The following is a 17,766-nucleotide window of genomic DNA, read 5'->3' on the forward strand; positions in this document are numbered from 1 at the left end:
AACCCTTTGTTATTCACAGAATCAGTAGAGCAGTAGGTAAAATGCTTTGTCGCATTTTGTAACACTTCTTTGCTTTCTGAGTTCAAATCCCACCCAGGATCAGTAAAACGAAAACTAGTCATGTGTTGAAGTGAGCTCGAACAAACCACCTCCAAATATTTGGACTTGTGCTTATTTTAATAACGAAGAAATTATTTTTTAACATCGTTGTAACCCATTTTTAACCGTTTCATGTTACAATGTTTGAACGATGTTTGTAATAACTGTGGCATACCTACAACATGTGTCTGCCCATCCGCCGACTTTGTTTCCATATAATTTTCAGAAAAATACTAAATTTTTTTGTTTTGTTATGAAATTCTCAACGAATACAGTTCAGATACGGGTGGGGGTGGGTAGATTCCGATTATATCTGAATTTGTTGTAAAAACAAATTTTCTGTCAGTGGTGAGAGGAGTTTTGGGATCTTTTCGGTTTGACCGGCAGTTTTTAAAAATAAATTCCACGTAACTAAACACTTTTAAACTTCGTATACTGGTAGAATGTGTTTATAAAACATCTTTTTCTCTTGGCTTTATTGAGAAAATTCTATGGTTTGTAAGATATTTGTTGTTTTTTTTTTCTTCAATTTCTGCAAGTTCAACCAATCAATGACGTCTATTGAGATGAAAACATTCTGTGCCGTATGAATATGTCCCTCGTTTAAGAAACAGATTGGGTTTATTTACATTTCTGATAAAAAAAAAAAGATACCCTTCCCCCACCCCTAACCCTAAAACAGATTGAAATGCAATAGATCGATACTAGGGTCATAATTATGGGTGACAATTTCACGTGACACCGCTAGAAAAAACTGCCGGTCAAACCGAAAAGATACGTCAACTTTGTTTCTTCATAACTTTCAGAAAAATTTGGTATTTTTTTTTTAGTGAAATTTTCCACAAATACCTTTCCGGGTGTGTAGATTGTGATTATATTGGAATTTAAGATGCAGAACAAAATTGGTGGATTTGTTCATGCATACTGACACACATCACATATATCTACAAAATAAAGGTTGAAATTTCAGAAAAGATTGTGAAGTGTATACTCTTTTACTCTTTTACTTGTTTCAGTCATTTGACTGCGGCCATGCTGGAGCACCACCTTTAGTCGAGCAAATGGACCCTGGGACTTATTCTTTGTAAGTCCAGTACTTATTCTATCGGTCTCTTTTGCCGAACCGCTAAGTGACGGGGACGTAAACACACCAGCATCGGTTGTCAAGCAATGCTAGGGGGACAGACACACAAACACATACATATATATATATATATATACACATATATACGACAGGCTTCTTTCAGTTTCTGTCTATCAAATCCACTCACAAGGCATTGGTCGGCCCGGGGCTATAGCAGAAGACACTTGCCCAAGATGCCACGCAGTGGGACTGAACCCGGATCCATGTGGTTGGTTAGCAAACTACTTACCACACAGCCACTCCTGCGTATCAGTATGTATGTGTGTATTTTCACCATTGGATTTTTTTTTTTTTTTTTTGTCATATTATAATCTGATATAATCTTAATCTTCACACTCTGAAAAGTATTTCATAAAAAAAAAGTACCTATTTTTCTGAAAGTTATATGGAAACAAAATTGACTCTCTCTTTACTGGTTTCAGTCATTTGACTGCGGCCATGCTGGAGCACCGCCTTTAGTCGAGCAAATCGCCCCCAGGACTTATTCATTGTAAGCCTAGTACTTATTCTATCGGGCTCCTGTTACCGAACTGCTAAGTTACGGGGACGTAAACACGTCAGCATCGGTTGTCAAGCGATGTTGGGGGGACAAACATACACACACATACATATATATATATATACACACACACACACATATATACGACGGGTATCTTTCAGTTTCCGTCTACCAAATCCACTCACAAGGCTTTGGTTGGCCTGAGGCTATAATAGAAGGCACTTGCCAAGGTGTCACGCAATGGGACTGAACCCGCAACCATGTGGCGTGTAAGCAAGCAACTTACAACAAAGCCACTCCTACGCCTATTGCTGTGAATTTTCTGAAACTTCTCTCCCCACTCACGGAATTGTTTGTTTTTTTTAACCACAAATTCCAGTATAATTGGAATCTATATCATCTGAAGCATATTTGTAGAAAATTTCATTGAAAGATATCAATTTTCTTGGAAGTTATGAGGAAACAAAGTTAGGTGGATGTACACGCGTAGGTATGCCATAATTACTTGCAGTGGTTAATAAAGGATTATTATTTTATTATTAAGTGTGGTGGATTGGCATAATCGTTAGAGCGTTGGCCGAAAAACACCTTGCAGTGATTGGTTACAGCGAGGAGTTCAAATCCTCCTGAGGCCAGCTTTGCCTTTCATCCTATCAGGGGCAAAAGTACCAGTCAACTAATGAGGTCCATGATGTCAACCAAACCTCTCTCCACAAAACTGCTGGCTTTTTGCCTAAATTACTTGCTGCTCTTACTACTAAAGTTCTTATTTTTACTGTCTGTTTCTGTTGCACTACCATGCACTTGATGTGTAATCACAGGAATGTGAGTTCAAGTCTCATGGCTGGCCGGTAACATATTTTTCTGCAATGTATGGATAATTTATCCTGTTCATGCTATTGTATTAGCATTATCACGCATTTGAGAATAGAAAATTTACTTCTGTATCTTTCAATACATCGCTAAAAACAAATTTTGTTTACTTTCATAATATATATATATATGCGTCGCCTTGGCTGGCTTCCGTGCCGGTGGCACGTTAAAAGCACCAACCAATCGTGGCCGATGCCGGACTCCCCTGGCACCTGTGCAGGTGGCACGTAAAAAGCACCCATGGCACTCACAAAGTGGTTGGCGTTAGGAAGGGCATCCAGCTGTAGAAACACTGCCAGATCAGACTGGAGCCTGGTGCAGCCCCTGGCTTCCCAGACCCCGGACGAACCGTCCAACGCATGCTAGCGCGGAAAACGGACGTTAAACGATGATGATGATATATATATATATAAAATTGTGTGTGTGTGTAGTATACTGTTTTGTGATGGTAAGATGACAAAATAGTACTCTGGGCTTCTTTCAGTTTCCATCTACCAAATTCATTTAGAAGACACTTGCTCAAGGTCACATGTAGTGGGACTGAAGCTGAATAATATGGTTGCACAATCATGCCTAGGAAAGGCATCCAGCTGTAAAAACCATGCCAAAAGCGACAGTGAAGCATGGTACAAGCTTCTGTCTAGCTAGCTCCTGTCAAACTGTCCAACCCATGCCAGTGTGGAAAGTGGACATTGAATGATGATGAGGATATATTAAAGGTGGTGAGCTGGCAGAAACGTTAGCACGTCGGACGAATTGTGTAGCCGTATTTCCTCTCTGCCATTACGTTCTGAGTTCAAATTGCACCGAGGTCGACTTTGCCTTTCATCCTTTTGGGGTTGATAAATTAAGTACCAGTTACGCACTGGGGTCGATGTAATCGACTTAATCCCTTTGTCCTTGTTTGTCCCCTCTGTGTTTAGCCCCTTGTGGGTAGTAAAGAAATAGATGAGGATATGTATATATATATATGTACACACTCATGCAAAAGGCTTTTGCACAATGTCCACTAAGCTAAATTCTGCTCCCAAAGCATTGAGCAACTTGAGATCAGTTCTTATCCATTACATAGTTGCAATGTGGTTTTTAACTTCACTGCCATACCCACTTAGGTCTGACCCCCAAGATAATTATTTGCCTTGTAGCTTTCAGCTGTAGACCCATTCAGTGCACGCTGGGGATCATCTTGGGATGAGCCAAGAAGTACTATGGTCGTCTGTAAATATATCAACCAGCTGATCCACCAAACCTACTGGTTGTGATGTCACCTTCACAGTGGTTACACATGTCAATCCAGTTCATAAAAATTATGAAAAGATAAGGTGACATTATACACTCCTTGTCAAAGTCCAACGCCCAACAATAACTGCGGTTAACAACTAGGGTGAATGTTTTGAGTTTTATGGTTCACAGCTGCTATCAGTCACATATGGTCGGCCTTTTGTCTCCTCCATAAGTGCTTGTGGTTGCATTGGGAAATCTGCCATGCAATGAAATGCCATATTTACCAGGTACTTTTGTGATTGATTCCCCTCCATGGTTGTGACACCTGGTCAATGTGTGTTGCTGATCTCCAGAAGCTTGAGGTCTTTCTTTGATTGCTTCTGTATTTGTCGTTTTCTTTGACTGTGTTTCGAACCGACAACTTGCTGCTGTCTCACCTCTGGAGGGAACTTTACTGACAAGGAGACCACAGTGGGTTTGGTCACGTCTTGCAGCGCCCCTATGATGAACTCATCCAGGGTTCGGAAGCCACATTGTCACACTAGATTCCAGGTTTCAAATTCAATGTTCAGTTATCTCTATCCAAGTTGAATTTGTATGTTTATTTCTTTTAACCCCAGAAAGCCCTCTTGCCCTTGTCAATTTACTGACCTTCTTCAGAAGCAGTAATTTTGTATATTTTTTCTGATTCATAAAGATTATATAAATTCGTGTTGGTGAAAGATTTACAGAAAGAAGTAAAACAGTTTTTGTCTGAATTCAGAATAGTGATTTATTTAACCCTTTTGTTACCATATTTCTATTGAGGTGCTCTGTGTTTCATTCAATTAATTTTGGATATAACAAAGAATTTAGTAAAATAACTTAGTCATCATGAAGCTAGTGTTAGGAACATAAATTGTGACTAAGATTTTAATTTCGAACTTTTGAAAAGAAGACACTTGTACTACAGAGCCAGTGGTTTCAGACAGGTTGGCATAACGCCTAACTCTTTAGCCTTCAAATTACTCTATCAAATGCAATTCTTATTTATTCACATTATCTTGTAACTTCAAGATTTCAATGATGTGAGAAGCTATTTCTTGTCCTAAAAATGGCACAAGATAATTTCTTGAAACTGAACATTCTATCCTAAAGCACCAACCGATCATGGCTGCTGCCAGCCTTGCCTGGCACCTGTGCCGTAGGCACGTAAAAAGCACCCACTACACTCACAGAGTGATTGGTGTTAGGAAGGGCATCCAGCTGTAGAAACACTGCCAGATATAAGACTGGAGCCTTGTGCAGCCTCCTGGCTTCCAAGACCCCGGTCGAACTGTCCAATCCATGCTAGCATGGAAAGCGGACGTTAAACGATGATAATGATGATGCTGATTAGACAAATGATGGCCATAATAAGCACTAGAATAATTTCATACTTTTATATGGGTAACAAATTGGCAGTCATCAACACCTTGAACAGAATGGTTCACAGTAATGGTCCCGACTGTCTGTGGCCTGAGTTTAACCCTTTAGCATTCAGATTATTCTGCCAAATGTAATGCTTTTTTCATTCACATTGTTTTTATTTACTCACATTATTTTGTAGCTTTGAAATTTTGATGATGTGATTGTATATTTTTTAGAATGACATTGACGTGTAGGTGTGATAGACTGGATCTGGTTGGAATATAAAATTAAGTAGCCTATTTGGGTTGGATATAGCTGGTTTAAATGCAAAAGGGTTAAATCTTGTTGGGGGTAAACTTTGCCTTTCATCCTTTCAGGGTCAATTTTAAAAATATACCAACCCAAGACAATAGATTTGTGGAGATGTAAGAACATCTGACTGGATACCTTGTGGTATTTGTTCCTGATTTTTGCATTCTGAGTTCAGATACCACCATTGCCTACATGAGTGATAAATTTAACTGTCACTCAACTTGACATTACCACCTGTCACCGTGGGGGCCCCTAATGAAGTTGCTAACATTTGGGCTTGCTTTCCAGTTTGGGGACTCCTTCCGCTTTCCTTCACACCAGTTTTGGTGGCCCTGTAACAAGTCAGGGGCACTACCTTCCTTTCTGATTCCTTCCCCTCCTACTCATCATCATTTAATACCAGTTTCCATGGTGACATTGGTTAGATGGTTTGACAGGAGATGGCAAGCCAGAGAATTGAACCAGGTTCCATTATCTGGTTTGTCACGATGTCTACAGATGGATGCCCTTCCGAGTACCAACCACTTTATGCAGTGCATTGGGTGTTTTCTTACACGGCACCAGCTCCAGTGCTTTATATGAGGGGTTGATTGGCAAAATCATTAGAATGTTGGGAAAAAGAATGCCTTACAATATTTACTGCTCTTTTGCATTCAATGTTTAAATCCCACTGTAGTTGACTTTGCCTTTTAACTGTCTGGGGTGAATAAAATATAATACCAGTCAAGTACTGTGATTGATATCAACTAATTACTACTTTCAAAATTGCTGGACTTATGTCTAAATTTGAAGCCATTATTATTTGCTTAATTACGTGTTTTCTTTTGTCTTTCCAGGATTTAATTATATTCCCTGATGACATAGAATTTAAAAAAATCAATCAGTGTACCAGCGGCCGAGTTTATGTACTGAAGTTCAAATCCTCAGTCCGTAGATTCTTCTTTTGGATGCAGGTAATTTAGTGTTTCTTCTAATCACTTCATTATAGAAAATGAAAATCGGTTGATGAAATTTTCTGTATTCCTAATGCAATTGTACCGACGTCTTTCGGGTGCAGTTGCACCGACGTCTTTCCGGTGCAGTTGCACCGAAGTCTTTCCGGTGTGGTTGTACCAACGTCTTTCTGGTGCAGTTGCACCAACGTCTTTCTGGTGCAGTTGCACCAACGTCTTTCTGGTGCAGTTGCACCAACGTCTTTTTGGTGCGGTTGCACCGACGTCTTTTCGGTGCGGTTGCACCGACGTCTTTTCGGTGCAGTTGTACCAACGTCTTTCTGGTGCAGTTGCACCGACGTCTTTTTGGTGCGGTTGTACCAACGTCTTTTTGGTGCGGTTGTACCGACGTCTTTTTGGTGCGGTTGTACCGACGTCTTTTTGGTGCGGTTGTACCGACGTCTTTTTGGTGCGGTTGTACCGACGTCTTTTTGGTGCGGTTGTACCGACGTCTTTTTGGTGCAGTTGTACCGACGTCTTTTTGGTGCAGTTGTACCAACGTCGTTCTGGTGCGCCTGCACCGACCGACGTCTCTCCGGTACATTTGTGCCCAGTTCATATCTGTTACAGTTCTGCTGATGTCTGCCCATTACAGTTGTGTGGTGCTTTCCTACCAGGTGTAGCCGCACTCTTTTCTCACCTGGTTCAGTGTGACACTGTGTCTGGCAGCATTTAAATCCAGAATTGTAAAATACTCTTCTGGTTATTGTTCCTGGTTTTGCTCTCCATGTCTTTCCCAAGAGTCTGTGGAATGTTTACCAACTTCCAGTCACATAAAAAAAACCCATCTCTTCATAACACTAATGGCTTTGGATAAATTGATGTGTTTATGTAGAGTGGTGTGTTCTGTCTAAGGTTTTAACTCATTAGCATAATGGTTTTTAACTATTTTAATTTCTATTTATAAAAATCATATAAAGATTGCAAAAGAAAACGGCTTAATATAGGTGCAGGCATGGCTGTGTGGTAAGAAGCTTGCTTCCGAACCACATTATTTCGGGTTCAAGCCTATTGTGTGGCACCTTAGGCAAGTGTTTTGGATCTTTTTGGTTTGACCGACAGTTTTTAAAAATAATTTCCACGTAACTAAACACTTTTAAACTTCGTATACTGGTAGAATGTGTTTATAAAACATCTTTTTCTCTTGGCTTTATTGAGAAAATTCTATAGTTTGTAAGATATTTGTTGTTTTTTTTCTTCAATTTCTGCAATTTCAACCAATCCATGACGTCTATTGGAGGTGAAAACATTCTGTGCCGTATGAATATGTCCCTCATTTAAGAAACAGATTCGGTTTATTTACATTTCTGAAGAAAAACAGATACCCTTCCCCCCATCCCTAACCCTAAAACAGATTGGAATGCAATAGATCAATACTAGGGTCATATTTATGGGTGACAATTTCATATGACACCGCTAGAAAAAACTGCCGTTGAAACCGAAAAGATCCAGTGTTTTCTACTATAGCTTTGAGTTGACCAAACCCTTGTGAGTGGATTTAGTAGATGGCAACTTTATATTTTGTGTGTGTGTCTTTGTGAACTAGCTTGGCAACCAGTGTTGGTGTGTTTATGTCCCCATGACATAGTTTGGCAAAAGACACTGATAGAATAAGTACCAGGCTTTTTTTTAAAAAAAAAGTACTGGGGTTGATACATTTGACTAAGAATTCTTCAAGGTGGTGCCCCAGCATGGCCGCAGTCTAATGACTGAAACAAGTAAGATAGAATTTAGAGGTTTTCTTGTCATGGTCATCCTGTTTGTTTTGTCCAGTGGGATCTTTTCGGTTTGAACGGCAGTTTTTTCTAGTGGTGTCATATGAAATTGTCACCCATAATTATGACCCTAGTATCAATCTATTGCATTTCTATCTGTTTTAGGGGTGGGGGAAGGGTATCTTTTTTTCTTCACAAATGTAAATAAACCCAATCTGTTTCTTAAACGAGGGACATACTCATACGGCACATAATGTTTTTTTACCTCAGTAGACGTCATTGATTGGTTGAAATTGCAGAAATTGAAGAAAAAAAAAACAACAAATATCTTACAAACTATAGAATTTTCTCAATAAAGCCAGGAGAAAAAGATGTTTTAAAAACACATTCTACCAGTATACAAAGTTTAAAATTTTTTAGTTACCTAGAAATTATTTTAAAAAACTGCCGTTCAAACCGAAAAGATCCACCCAGTGTTTTTTTTTTTCTTTTTCTTCAAGACTCTAAGCTTTATTTTGAACCAGACTTATTTTAGCTACTATTTCTAGCAAGTTCAGTTACCATGCAGCAGTTACCTTGTTGACTTGTTTGGTCAATTTGAATGTTTAAAGGTATTGAGGGGGGAAAGTCTCATGTTTAAACAAATGAAGAATAAAATCTAACTAGTCTTTGAATATATTGTTTAGGAGCCGAAAACTGAGAAAGATGAGGAATATTGCCGTAAGGTGAATGAATATCTCAACAACCCACCCAGTCCAACTGCAAATCGAAACAATGCTCCTGACCATTCTGGCTTGGGTAAGTTGTTATTTCCATACACTATTATTATTATTGTATATAATTTGTTCAACTTTATTGCCCAAAAGGGGCTAAACATAGAGAAGACAAACAAGGACAGACGAAGGGGTTAAGTCGATTACATCGACCCCAGTGCATAACTGGTACTTAATTTATCGACCCCGAAAGGATGAAAGGCAAAGTCGACCACGGCAGAATTTGATTCAGAACGTAACGACAGACGAAATACCTATTTCTTTACTACCAACAAGGGGCTAAACATAGAGAAGACAAACAAGGACAGACGAAGAGGTTAAGTCGATTACATCGACATCAGTGCGTAACTGGTACTTATTTAATCGACCTCGAAAGGATGAAAGGCAAAGTCGACCTCGGCGGAATTTGAACTCAGAACGTAACGGCAGACGAAATACCGCTTGACGTTTCGCCTGGCGTGCTAACATTTCTGCCAGCTCACCGCCTTATATTATTATTGTATATAGATTGATGTAACTCTCCGCAAAGGTAAATGGGCAATAAGAAGAGTGATGTGATTTGTAATAGGGATCATTTGTTTAACAGATTGAACAATATTCAACAGATTGTCTGTCTTCTTTGGGTTCAAAATATAAAATGGAAAAATTCATAGAAACACAAAAATTCTTTTACAAATTGCATCATATTCTTCTTTTTATTATTATTATTATTATTTCACACAAAATCAAATTTGACGACTGGCATCCGTGCTAGCGGGGTGCGAAGAGCACCATACAAGAGTGATCGTTGACAGAGCGGCTAACTGGCTTCCGTGCCAGTGACACATAAAAGGGCACCATTTGAGTGTGATCGTTACCAGCTTCGCCTTACTGGCACTTGTGCTCCAATGCTAGTAGGGTGCAAGAGCACCATCCGAGCATGATCATTGCCAGAGCAGCCAACTGGCTTCTGTGCCGGTGGCACATAAAAGGGCACCATTCAAGCGTGATCGTTACCAACGTCGCCTTACTGGCACCTGTGCCAGTGGCATGTGTAAAAGGATTTGAGCGAGGTCATTGCCAGTACCGCCTGACTGGCCCCTGTGCCGGTGGCACGTAAAAAGCACCCACTACACACTCAGAGTGGTTGGCGTTAGGAAGGGCATCCAGCTGTAGAAACTCTGCCAGATCAAGATTAGAGCCTGGTGCAGCCATCTGGTTCGCCAGCCCTCAGTCAAAATCGTTCAACCCATGCTAGAATGGAAAGCGGACGTTAAACAATGAAGATGATGATGATTGTCTGTCTTCTTTGGGTTCAAAATATAAAATGAAAAAATTCATAGAAACACAAAAATCCTTTTACAAATTGCATCATATTCTTCTTCTTCTTATTATTATTTCACACACTCTTATTATTATTATTATTATTATTAAGGTGGTGAGCTGGCAGAATTGTTAGCACGCTGGACGAAATGCTTAGCAATATTTCATCCGTCGCTATGTTGGTTCAGATTCCACCAATGTTCACTTTGCCTTTCACCCTTCCATGGGTCAATAAAGTACTAGTGAAACACTGGGGTTGATGTGATCGACTAGTCCCCTTACCACCAAATTTCAGGCCTTGTATCTTTAGTAGAAAGGATTATTATTACTACTACTACTTCGGCTATGATATAAGGAAACTGAAAGAAGCCCATTGTATATATTCAACTAGTTTGTTCAACTAAAGGCAGTGCTTGAGCACTGGTTTTAGTTGAACAAATTGACCCCAGGACTTATTCTTTGTAAGCCTAGTACTTATTCTATCATTCTATTTTGCCGAACCACTAAGTTATAGGAACATAGACACTCCACCATCGGTTGTCAAGCGATGTTGGACACACACACATACACATGATGGGCTTCTTTCAGTTTCCATCCTCCAAATCCACTCAAGTTTTGGTCGTCGTTGGTAAGCAAGCTACTTACCACACACCATGCTTTTGTGTGTGTGCTTGTCACCCATCACTGTTTGACAGCTGGTGTTGTTTAAAACCCCATAACTCGATGGCTTGGCAAAAGACACTGATAGAATAAGTACCAGGCTTAAATAAAAATAATTACAGGGATTGATCCTTTATGAAACTAAAATTTCTTCAAAGTGGTGCCCCAGCATGGTCGCAGCCTAATGACTGAAACAAGTAAAAGATAAAAGATGTTGAATTCAAAATACTTTGAGAATGGAAATAATTTTTCTATGTGACCTGGTTGTCTAGTTAAGTTCACATTGCAGCTTATGTGGTTTGGATTTAAACAAACTGCAGCACCTTGGGCAGGCCCTGACGACAGCCAATGTCTCATGGAATTTTATAGACTGGATATTTTGGAAGCCAGTCACATGTGTGTGTGTGTGTGTGTGTGTGCATAGTGTAAAGATGTTAACATCAGTTTTTTAAAAAAATGGCGCAGGAGTGGCTGTGTGGTAAGTAGCGTGGCATCTTGGGCAAGTGTCTTCTGCGATAGCCCCGGGCCGACCAATGCCTTGTGAGTGGATTTGGTAGACAGAAACTGAAAGAAGCCTGTCATATATATATATATATATATATATATATATATGTATGTATGTATGTATGTATGTGTTTGTCCCCCTAGCATTGCTTGACAACCGATGCTGGTGTGTTTGTGTCCCCATCACTTAGCGGTTCGGCAAAAGAGACCGATAGAATAAGTACTGGGCTTACAAAAAGAATAAGTCCCGGGGTCGAGTTGCTTGATTAAAGGCGGTGCTCCAGCATGGCCGCAGTCAAATGACTGAAACAAGTAAAAAGAGAGAAAGAGAAATGTGAATAAACAAGTATTACATTTAGCAGAGTAATCTGATCGTTAAGGGTTTAAATGATTTTACTAATTGCTGTTATTCTTTTTGTTGTTCTAGTTGGAGAAGCTGATCTACATAACATCCTAGGTAACATGAGTCAACAACAGTTAATGCAACTTTTTGGTAAGTCTAATTCTTTTGAACTTTGAGAAATGCATGACTTAACGGTGTAACGTGTCCTCTGTATTGATGGTTAGTGATGAGTAGTCATCATATTCATATAATGAAATTATTGTATACAGTGCTCAGGTGCACCACAACTTGTCAGAAAGTGCATATAAAGTATATGCAGTAATGTACAAATGTCTGGAAAGCGAACAGTGTATGAGTCAGATACATGCTTGCGTGTGTATGGAGGGGAGAAAATCAAGTGTAGTGTTGGCGAATCTCAGGAAGCATGGAAGTTTTGAAGGATGCAGTGCTCCGACAACTAACAACCGGTGCCGGCAGTTTGTTCCATGCTTCAGCAACTCTCAGCGTGAAAAAATGTTTCCTAAAGTCATGGGAGCTGTGCTGTTTTCTGACTTTGTAAATATGTCCACGGGTGTTAGACGGGTGGAGTTTGAAAAGGTGCTCAGAGTTATTGTTTGTATGATGGTTGATAGGTTAATGATGGCCAGCAATGATGGTTACTACTGATCATTAACCATCTTGATGGTCAATCCTTTTGTTACTATATTTCTAACTAAAATACATCCGTCTGTGTGTCGCTTCTGTTGAATTCTGATATAGTTATAAATTTAGACTGGTTTCATAAAATAACTTATTTTGTTTATTAATTTGTAAATATGCACGTAAAAAGCACCATCCGATCGTGGCCGTTTGCCAGCCTCACCGGACAGTGCAAGCAAACCTTTTTCAAGGTAGTGCTCCAGCATGGCCATCGTCAAATACTGAAACGAGTAAAAAAAAAAATAGATACCAAACTAACTGTCACTACCATTGCTTATTATCCAGTTTATTAATTAGGTTAATAACTTGGCATTTGATTCTCTCTTATCTACAAGGTTCACAAATAGTGTTCCATTTTTGCCCATATATTCGAATGCAAGTGGGTAGAAAATTTATGCTTTATCTCCGGTGGCACGTAAAAAGCACCATCCCATTGTGGCCGTTTGCCAGCCTCACCTGGCACCTGTGCTGGGGGCACGTAAAAAGCACGCACTACACTCACGGAGTGGTTGGCGTTAGGAAGGGCATCCAGCCATAGAAACACTGCCAGATCAGACTGGGCCTGGTGCAGCCTTCTGGCTTCCCAGACCCCAGTTGAACCATCCAACCCATGCTAGCATGGAAAGCGGACGCTAAACGATGATGATGATGATGCAGCGTGGAAGGTGTTTATAAGCCATTTAAGAAACGGGTCGCGGTCTCAAAGCGACGAAAATATTTTGACAAATTAAATTTAAATGTCAAAGTGAATCTAACGGTTTTGTGTGTTTCTTAAATGCCTTAGAAACACCTTCCACGTTGCTATTGCTTTCGTTCCAGCACACGATCTCAGATCAAGTCACTTGCTATGCAAGTACATCTCCGTAATTTGTAAATATGGTTTTTTTTTGGAACACAATGAAAGATTCTTAAATAAGTCTATTTCATAATTTTTCTCTCTAGTGAATCTAATTGCAGTTAAATGTAAATCATTTCAGCAAAATGTGAAATGATTTAAATTTTGTTTAAACATTAACACAGAAAATGAGTTATTAACTAGTATTCAGCTGGATGCCCTGCAAAATTTTCAATATAGAATTACTCTTTTGCTCTTTTACTCTTTTACTTGTTTCAGTCATTTGACTGTGGCCATGCTGGAGCACTGCCTTTAATCGAGCAACTCGACCCCGGGACTTATTCTTTGTAAGCTCAGTACTTATTCTATCGGTCTGTTTTGCCGAACCGTTAAGTAACGGGGGCATAAACACACCAGCATCGGTTGTCAAGCAATGCTAGGGGAACGAACACAGGCGCACAAATACACACACGCATATATATATATACATATATACGACGGGCTTCTTTCAGTTTCCGTCTACCAAATCCACTCACAAGGCTTTGGTTGGCCCGAGGCTATAGTAGAAGACACTTGCCCAAGGTGCCACGCAGTGGGACTGAACCCGGAACCATGTGGTTGGTAAACAAGCTACTTACCACACAGCCACTCCTGCACCTGATAAAAAGATGAAAAGCAAAAATTAACCTCTGTGGAATTTGAACTCAGGACGCAAAAGCGGACGAAATGCTGCTAATTATTCTGCCCGGCGTGCTAACACCTCTGCCAGCTCACCGCCCTGTGCACATTATTTAATTTTTAATTCAGTAATTTGCACAATTGAACTAATATGGTCAGGTGTTAACCATAAAGGTAAAATAAAACAAGATGCTGGAATTATGTTTGAAGAAAAAGCATAAACTTACAGACAATAATGATACACGTGTGTTAATCAAAGGTTGCCTCTCACCTTACAGGTGAGTTAGGTGAGTTAAAATTACAAATAAAATATGGTAAATTAAAAAAAGTATTTTCTAAAATCTAATTATATATGGAGACCCATTGAGTCAAGTACATCAACATCAAAAATCAATGGAAATTGCAGTTGTGATCCCTGTGCCGGTGGCACGTAAAAAGCACCAACCGATCGTGGCCATTGCCAGCCTCGCCTGGCACGTGAAAAGCACTCACTACACTCACGGAGTGGTTGGTGTTAGGAAGGGCACCCAGCTGTAGAAACACTGCTAGATCAGACTGGAGCCTGGTGCAGCCTCCTGGCTTCCCAGACCCCGGTCGAACTGTCCAACCCATGCTAGCATGGAAAACGGACATTAAACAATGATGATGATGATATTCCTGTCATGAAAACTTGTTAAACATTCCGTTCTATATAATGCAACTTTGTAGAATGCACATTGGAAAGTCAATTTAGTTGACTGTAAACTGGGAGTTTGCATTTTCCAAATCTGGTATTTGTGGTTAATTTTTTGGGGGCTATTTATTTATTTTTTTTTTTTGTTCCATTTTTAAGGAGATTGGGTTAATTTGGAAGGATATCCATCTGCCAGACATTTTTTTTTGTCTTTCTCTCAAAAATTGTTTTTCTTTGAATATTTTCCTTTGTGTTCCTACATCTCCTTAGAACTACAGGTGGCCTCATTATATTCGAGCCTTTCCTGATTTAGTATATAGTAAAACAACATTCGCAATATTTATTTATTTTCCATACTAGTGCCAGTGGTTCAGTGATACAATGCTTGACTGCAACGTGGTGGCTTGGGTTCCATTCCCGGACAGTGCAAGCAACCCTTTTTCAAGGTGGTGCTCCAGCATGGCCATCGTCAAATACTGAAGCGAGTAAAAAAAAAAAATAGATACCAAACTAACTGTCACTACCATCCAGCCATAGAAACATTGCCAGATCAGACTGGTCCTGGCGCAGTCTCCTGGCTTCCCAGACCCCAGTTGAACCGTCCAACCCATGCTAGCATGGAAAACGGACGTTAAACGATGATGATGATGATCTCTGTATGCAGTTAGTAACAAGTTAACTTCTTGCTGTTGGGATTATTTCATTTGAGGGCTGGGCTCAAGAATACAATGCGTCTTCCAGTCCAGGAATCAAAACCACAGTCTTATGATCACGAGTTCAATACCTTAACCACTAAGCCATGCACTTTCACACTTTGCAGAGTGTACCTAGGTGCTTTTTGCCTGGCACCAGCACTAGCAAGGTCGCCAAATAACTTGCGAGACCCCTCAGTTGAAAGTGGGGGTAGTATTGAGAGAGGTGACTTTGTGCCAGGTGATTAGAGGTTAAGGATTAAATAGAGGGACAGAAATAGGTGTCTTGCAGTAGAGGGGAGATTTGGCTACTTCAGTAGGAGAGAGAGAGAGAAGAGGGAGGGAGAAGACATGACGAAGGATGTGTGATACACTCAAGTTACAGTGAAGTGGAACCAGGGATTGGACAATGAGTGGGGGAGCGTTTGGGTGTGTAATTTTGTGAAAGGAAAGTGAAGTAACGAGAGAGCGCTATAATAAGAATAATTTGTGTTTTTCTAATGTAATTATGAAAGATTGCAAGACACAAGGGAGTCATTATTAGTGCTAAACAATATTATATTCTGATTGTTTTTAAGTAGGTGTAGGAGTAGCTGTGTGGTAAGTAGCTTGCTTACCAGCCACATGGTGCCGGGTTCAGTCCCACTGCATGGCACCTTCGGCAAGTGTCTTCTACTATAGCCTTGGGCCAACCAAAGCCTTGTGAGTGGATTTGGTAGACGGAAACTAAAAGAAGCCCATCGTATATATGTATACATGTGTGTGTGTATATGTTTGTGTGTCTGTGTTTGTCCCCCAACATCGCTTGACAACCGATGCTGGTGTGTTTAGGTCCGGCAAAGCAGACCAATAGAATAAATACTAGGCTTACAAAGAATAAGTTCTGGGGTTGATTTGCTTAACTAAAGGCGGTGCTCCAGCATGGCCGCAGTCAAATGACTGAAACATGTAAAAGAGTAAGTGAAAAACTGTGTAATACATGATTGTGTGAGGGTATTTTGTTTGTGTAAATAACTATGAAAATAACATCTGCTGAGATGTTCATTTAAAGCATGCATATAATTTTACAGGTGGGATTGGAATGTCAACCCAGAACAGTCTGAATTTGTCAACTCTCCTAAGTCGACCTGTAAATTCAAGTTCGGACAGGTAAGCTGAAAAAAAAACAGAAACTATTGGGTCATCCCATAAATAATGTGGTTTTTTTTTTTATACTTTTTATTTTTCAAAATTCAGATAAACAAAATTCTTTTTTAATCTAAAATATTCTCTCCTCATTTTCTACAATGCTCTTCCATCTGTCTGGTAGACTTGCTAGGCCCATCTTCCAAAATTCATTTGTCTGTGACAAAAAAATTCTCCTCCAGTACTTTTGTGACCTTGTCTACAGAATTCATATTTTTTCTGTCCAAATGATTTTGAAGACTGTGGAATAAATGATAATCAGATAGGGCAATATTTGGTGAATATGGTCAGTGGGGCATCGTTTCCCATTCAAACTGCTCCAGCCTTTGGAATGTCATCTTCGCTGTATGTAGCTGAGCACTATCTGATGGAAGAACACCTTTCATCTTGAAACCAAAAATGATCGTTTTTCTTCTAGTGTTGGTGTTGATGAATGGTTGAATGACCAAATCCAAGCTTCTCTGCTAGGTCTGCAACAGTTACAATGGGATTTTGTTTCACCAGGGTTTGCAGGACATCCCCATTGAGCTCTACAGACCTTTCAGGATGAAGCTTATCTTCTAGGCTGTAGTTTTGAACTTGGAATTTCTGAAATCACCGTTGACACTGGTTTATGCTTATTGTCCAGTCCCCATATACTGCATTAATATTCATCACACTTTCTGTTGCATTGTTGCCTTTATTGAACTCATAAAACGAAATATGCCAAATATGTTCCTTTGTCACTTCCATTATAGCTTTGAAAAAATTAGTTAAAATCGAACTGCACTCTTCAAAACTTGCACTAAGAATAAGGACAAGGTAAAATTACTACCTGCTTTTATAGCAAGCTGATGCAGGTAGTTTATCGCATCCCCCTCTGACTTTTAGTTCATGCAATTGAAAAAAATGCATTTATGGGATGACCCAGTATATATTTAAATTTTTTTCTTAATGATGTTTTGTAATTCAGTATAAGTGTATTCTTTTTGCTTTGCATTTGAATCTGGAGGAACAGTAGTGCATGACATATGCAGAGCATTTGAGTACCATTGTGTAAATAATACTTTCCTTGTTATTTAACTCTGGGTCTGCTCTGACTGAGCAGGCCTATGCTCAAAAGCGATCTAGTCATGACCATACCTTCTCTTTGTATATCTAGGACAGAGATGGTGAATCTGTGATATGCAAGTGTA

The 17,766-nt window shown here is 39.7% G+C and overlaps 1 protein-coding gene across 1 annotated transcript in view; it reads left to right on the top strand.

Annotated features, from left to right (window-relative positions):
- LOC115223439 (proteasomal ubiquitin receptor ADRM1) overlaps nucleotides 1-17,766 on the top strand; it is a 33,988-nt gene that overhangs the window by 3,617 nt on the left and 12,605 nt on the right. Inside the window, exons 2-5 of the mRNA XM_029793994.2 lie at nucleotides 6,377-6,493; nucleotides 8,934-9,045; nucleotides 11,914-11,979; nucleotides 16,477-16,555. Of these exons, the coding sequence (XP_029649854.1) occupies nucleotides 6,377-6,493; nucleotides 8,934-9,045; nucleotides 11,914-11,979; nucleotides 16,477-16,555 (374 nt within the window). The remainder of the gene's footprint in view (nucleotides 1-6,376; nucleotides 6,494-8,933; nucleotides 9,046-11,913; nucleotides 11,980-16,476; nucleotides 16,556-17,766) is intronic.

Source organism: Octopus sinensis, linkage group LG23, assembly GCF_006345805.1.
Source record: "Octopus sinensis linkage group LG23, ASM634580v1, whole genome shotgun sequence".
Classification (NCBI taxonomy): domain Eukaryota; kingdom Metazoa; phylum Mollusca; class Cephalopoda; order Octopoda; family Octopodidae; genus Octopus; species Octopus sinensis.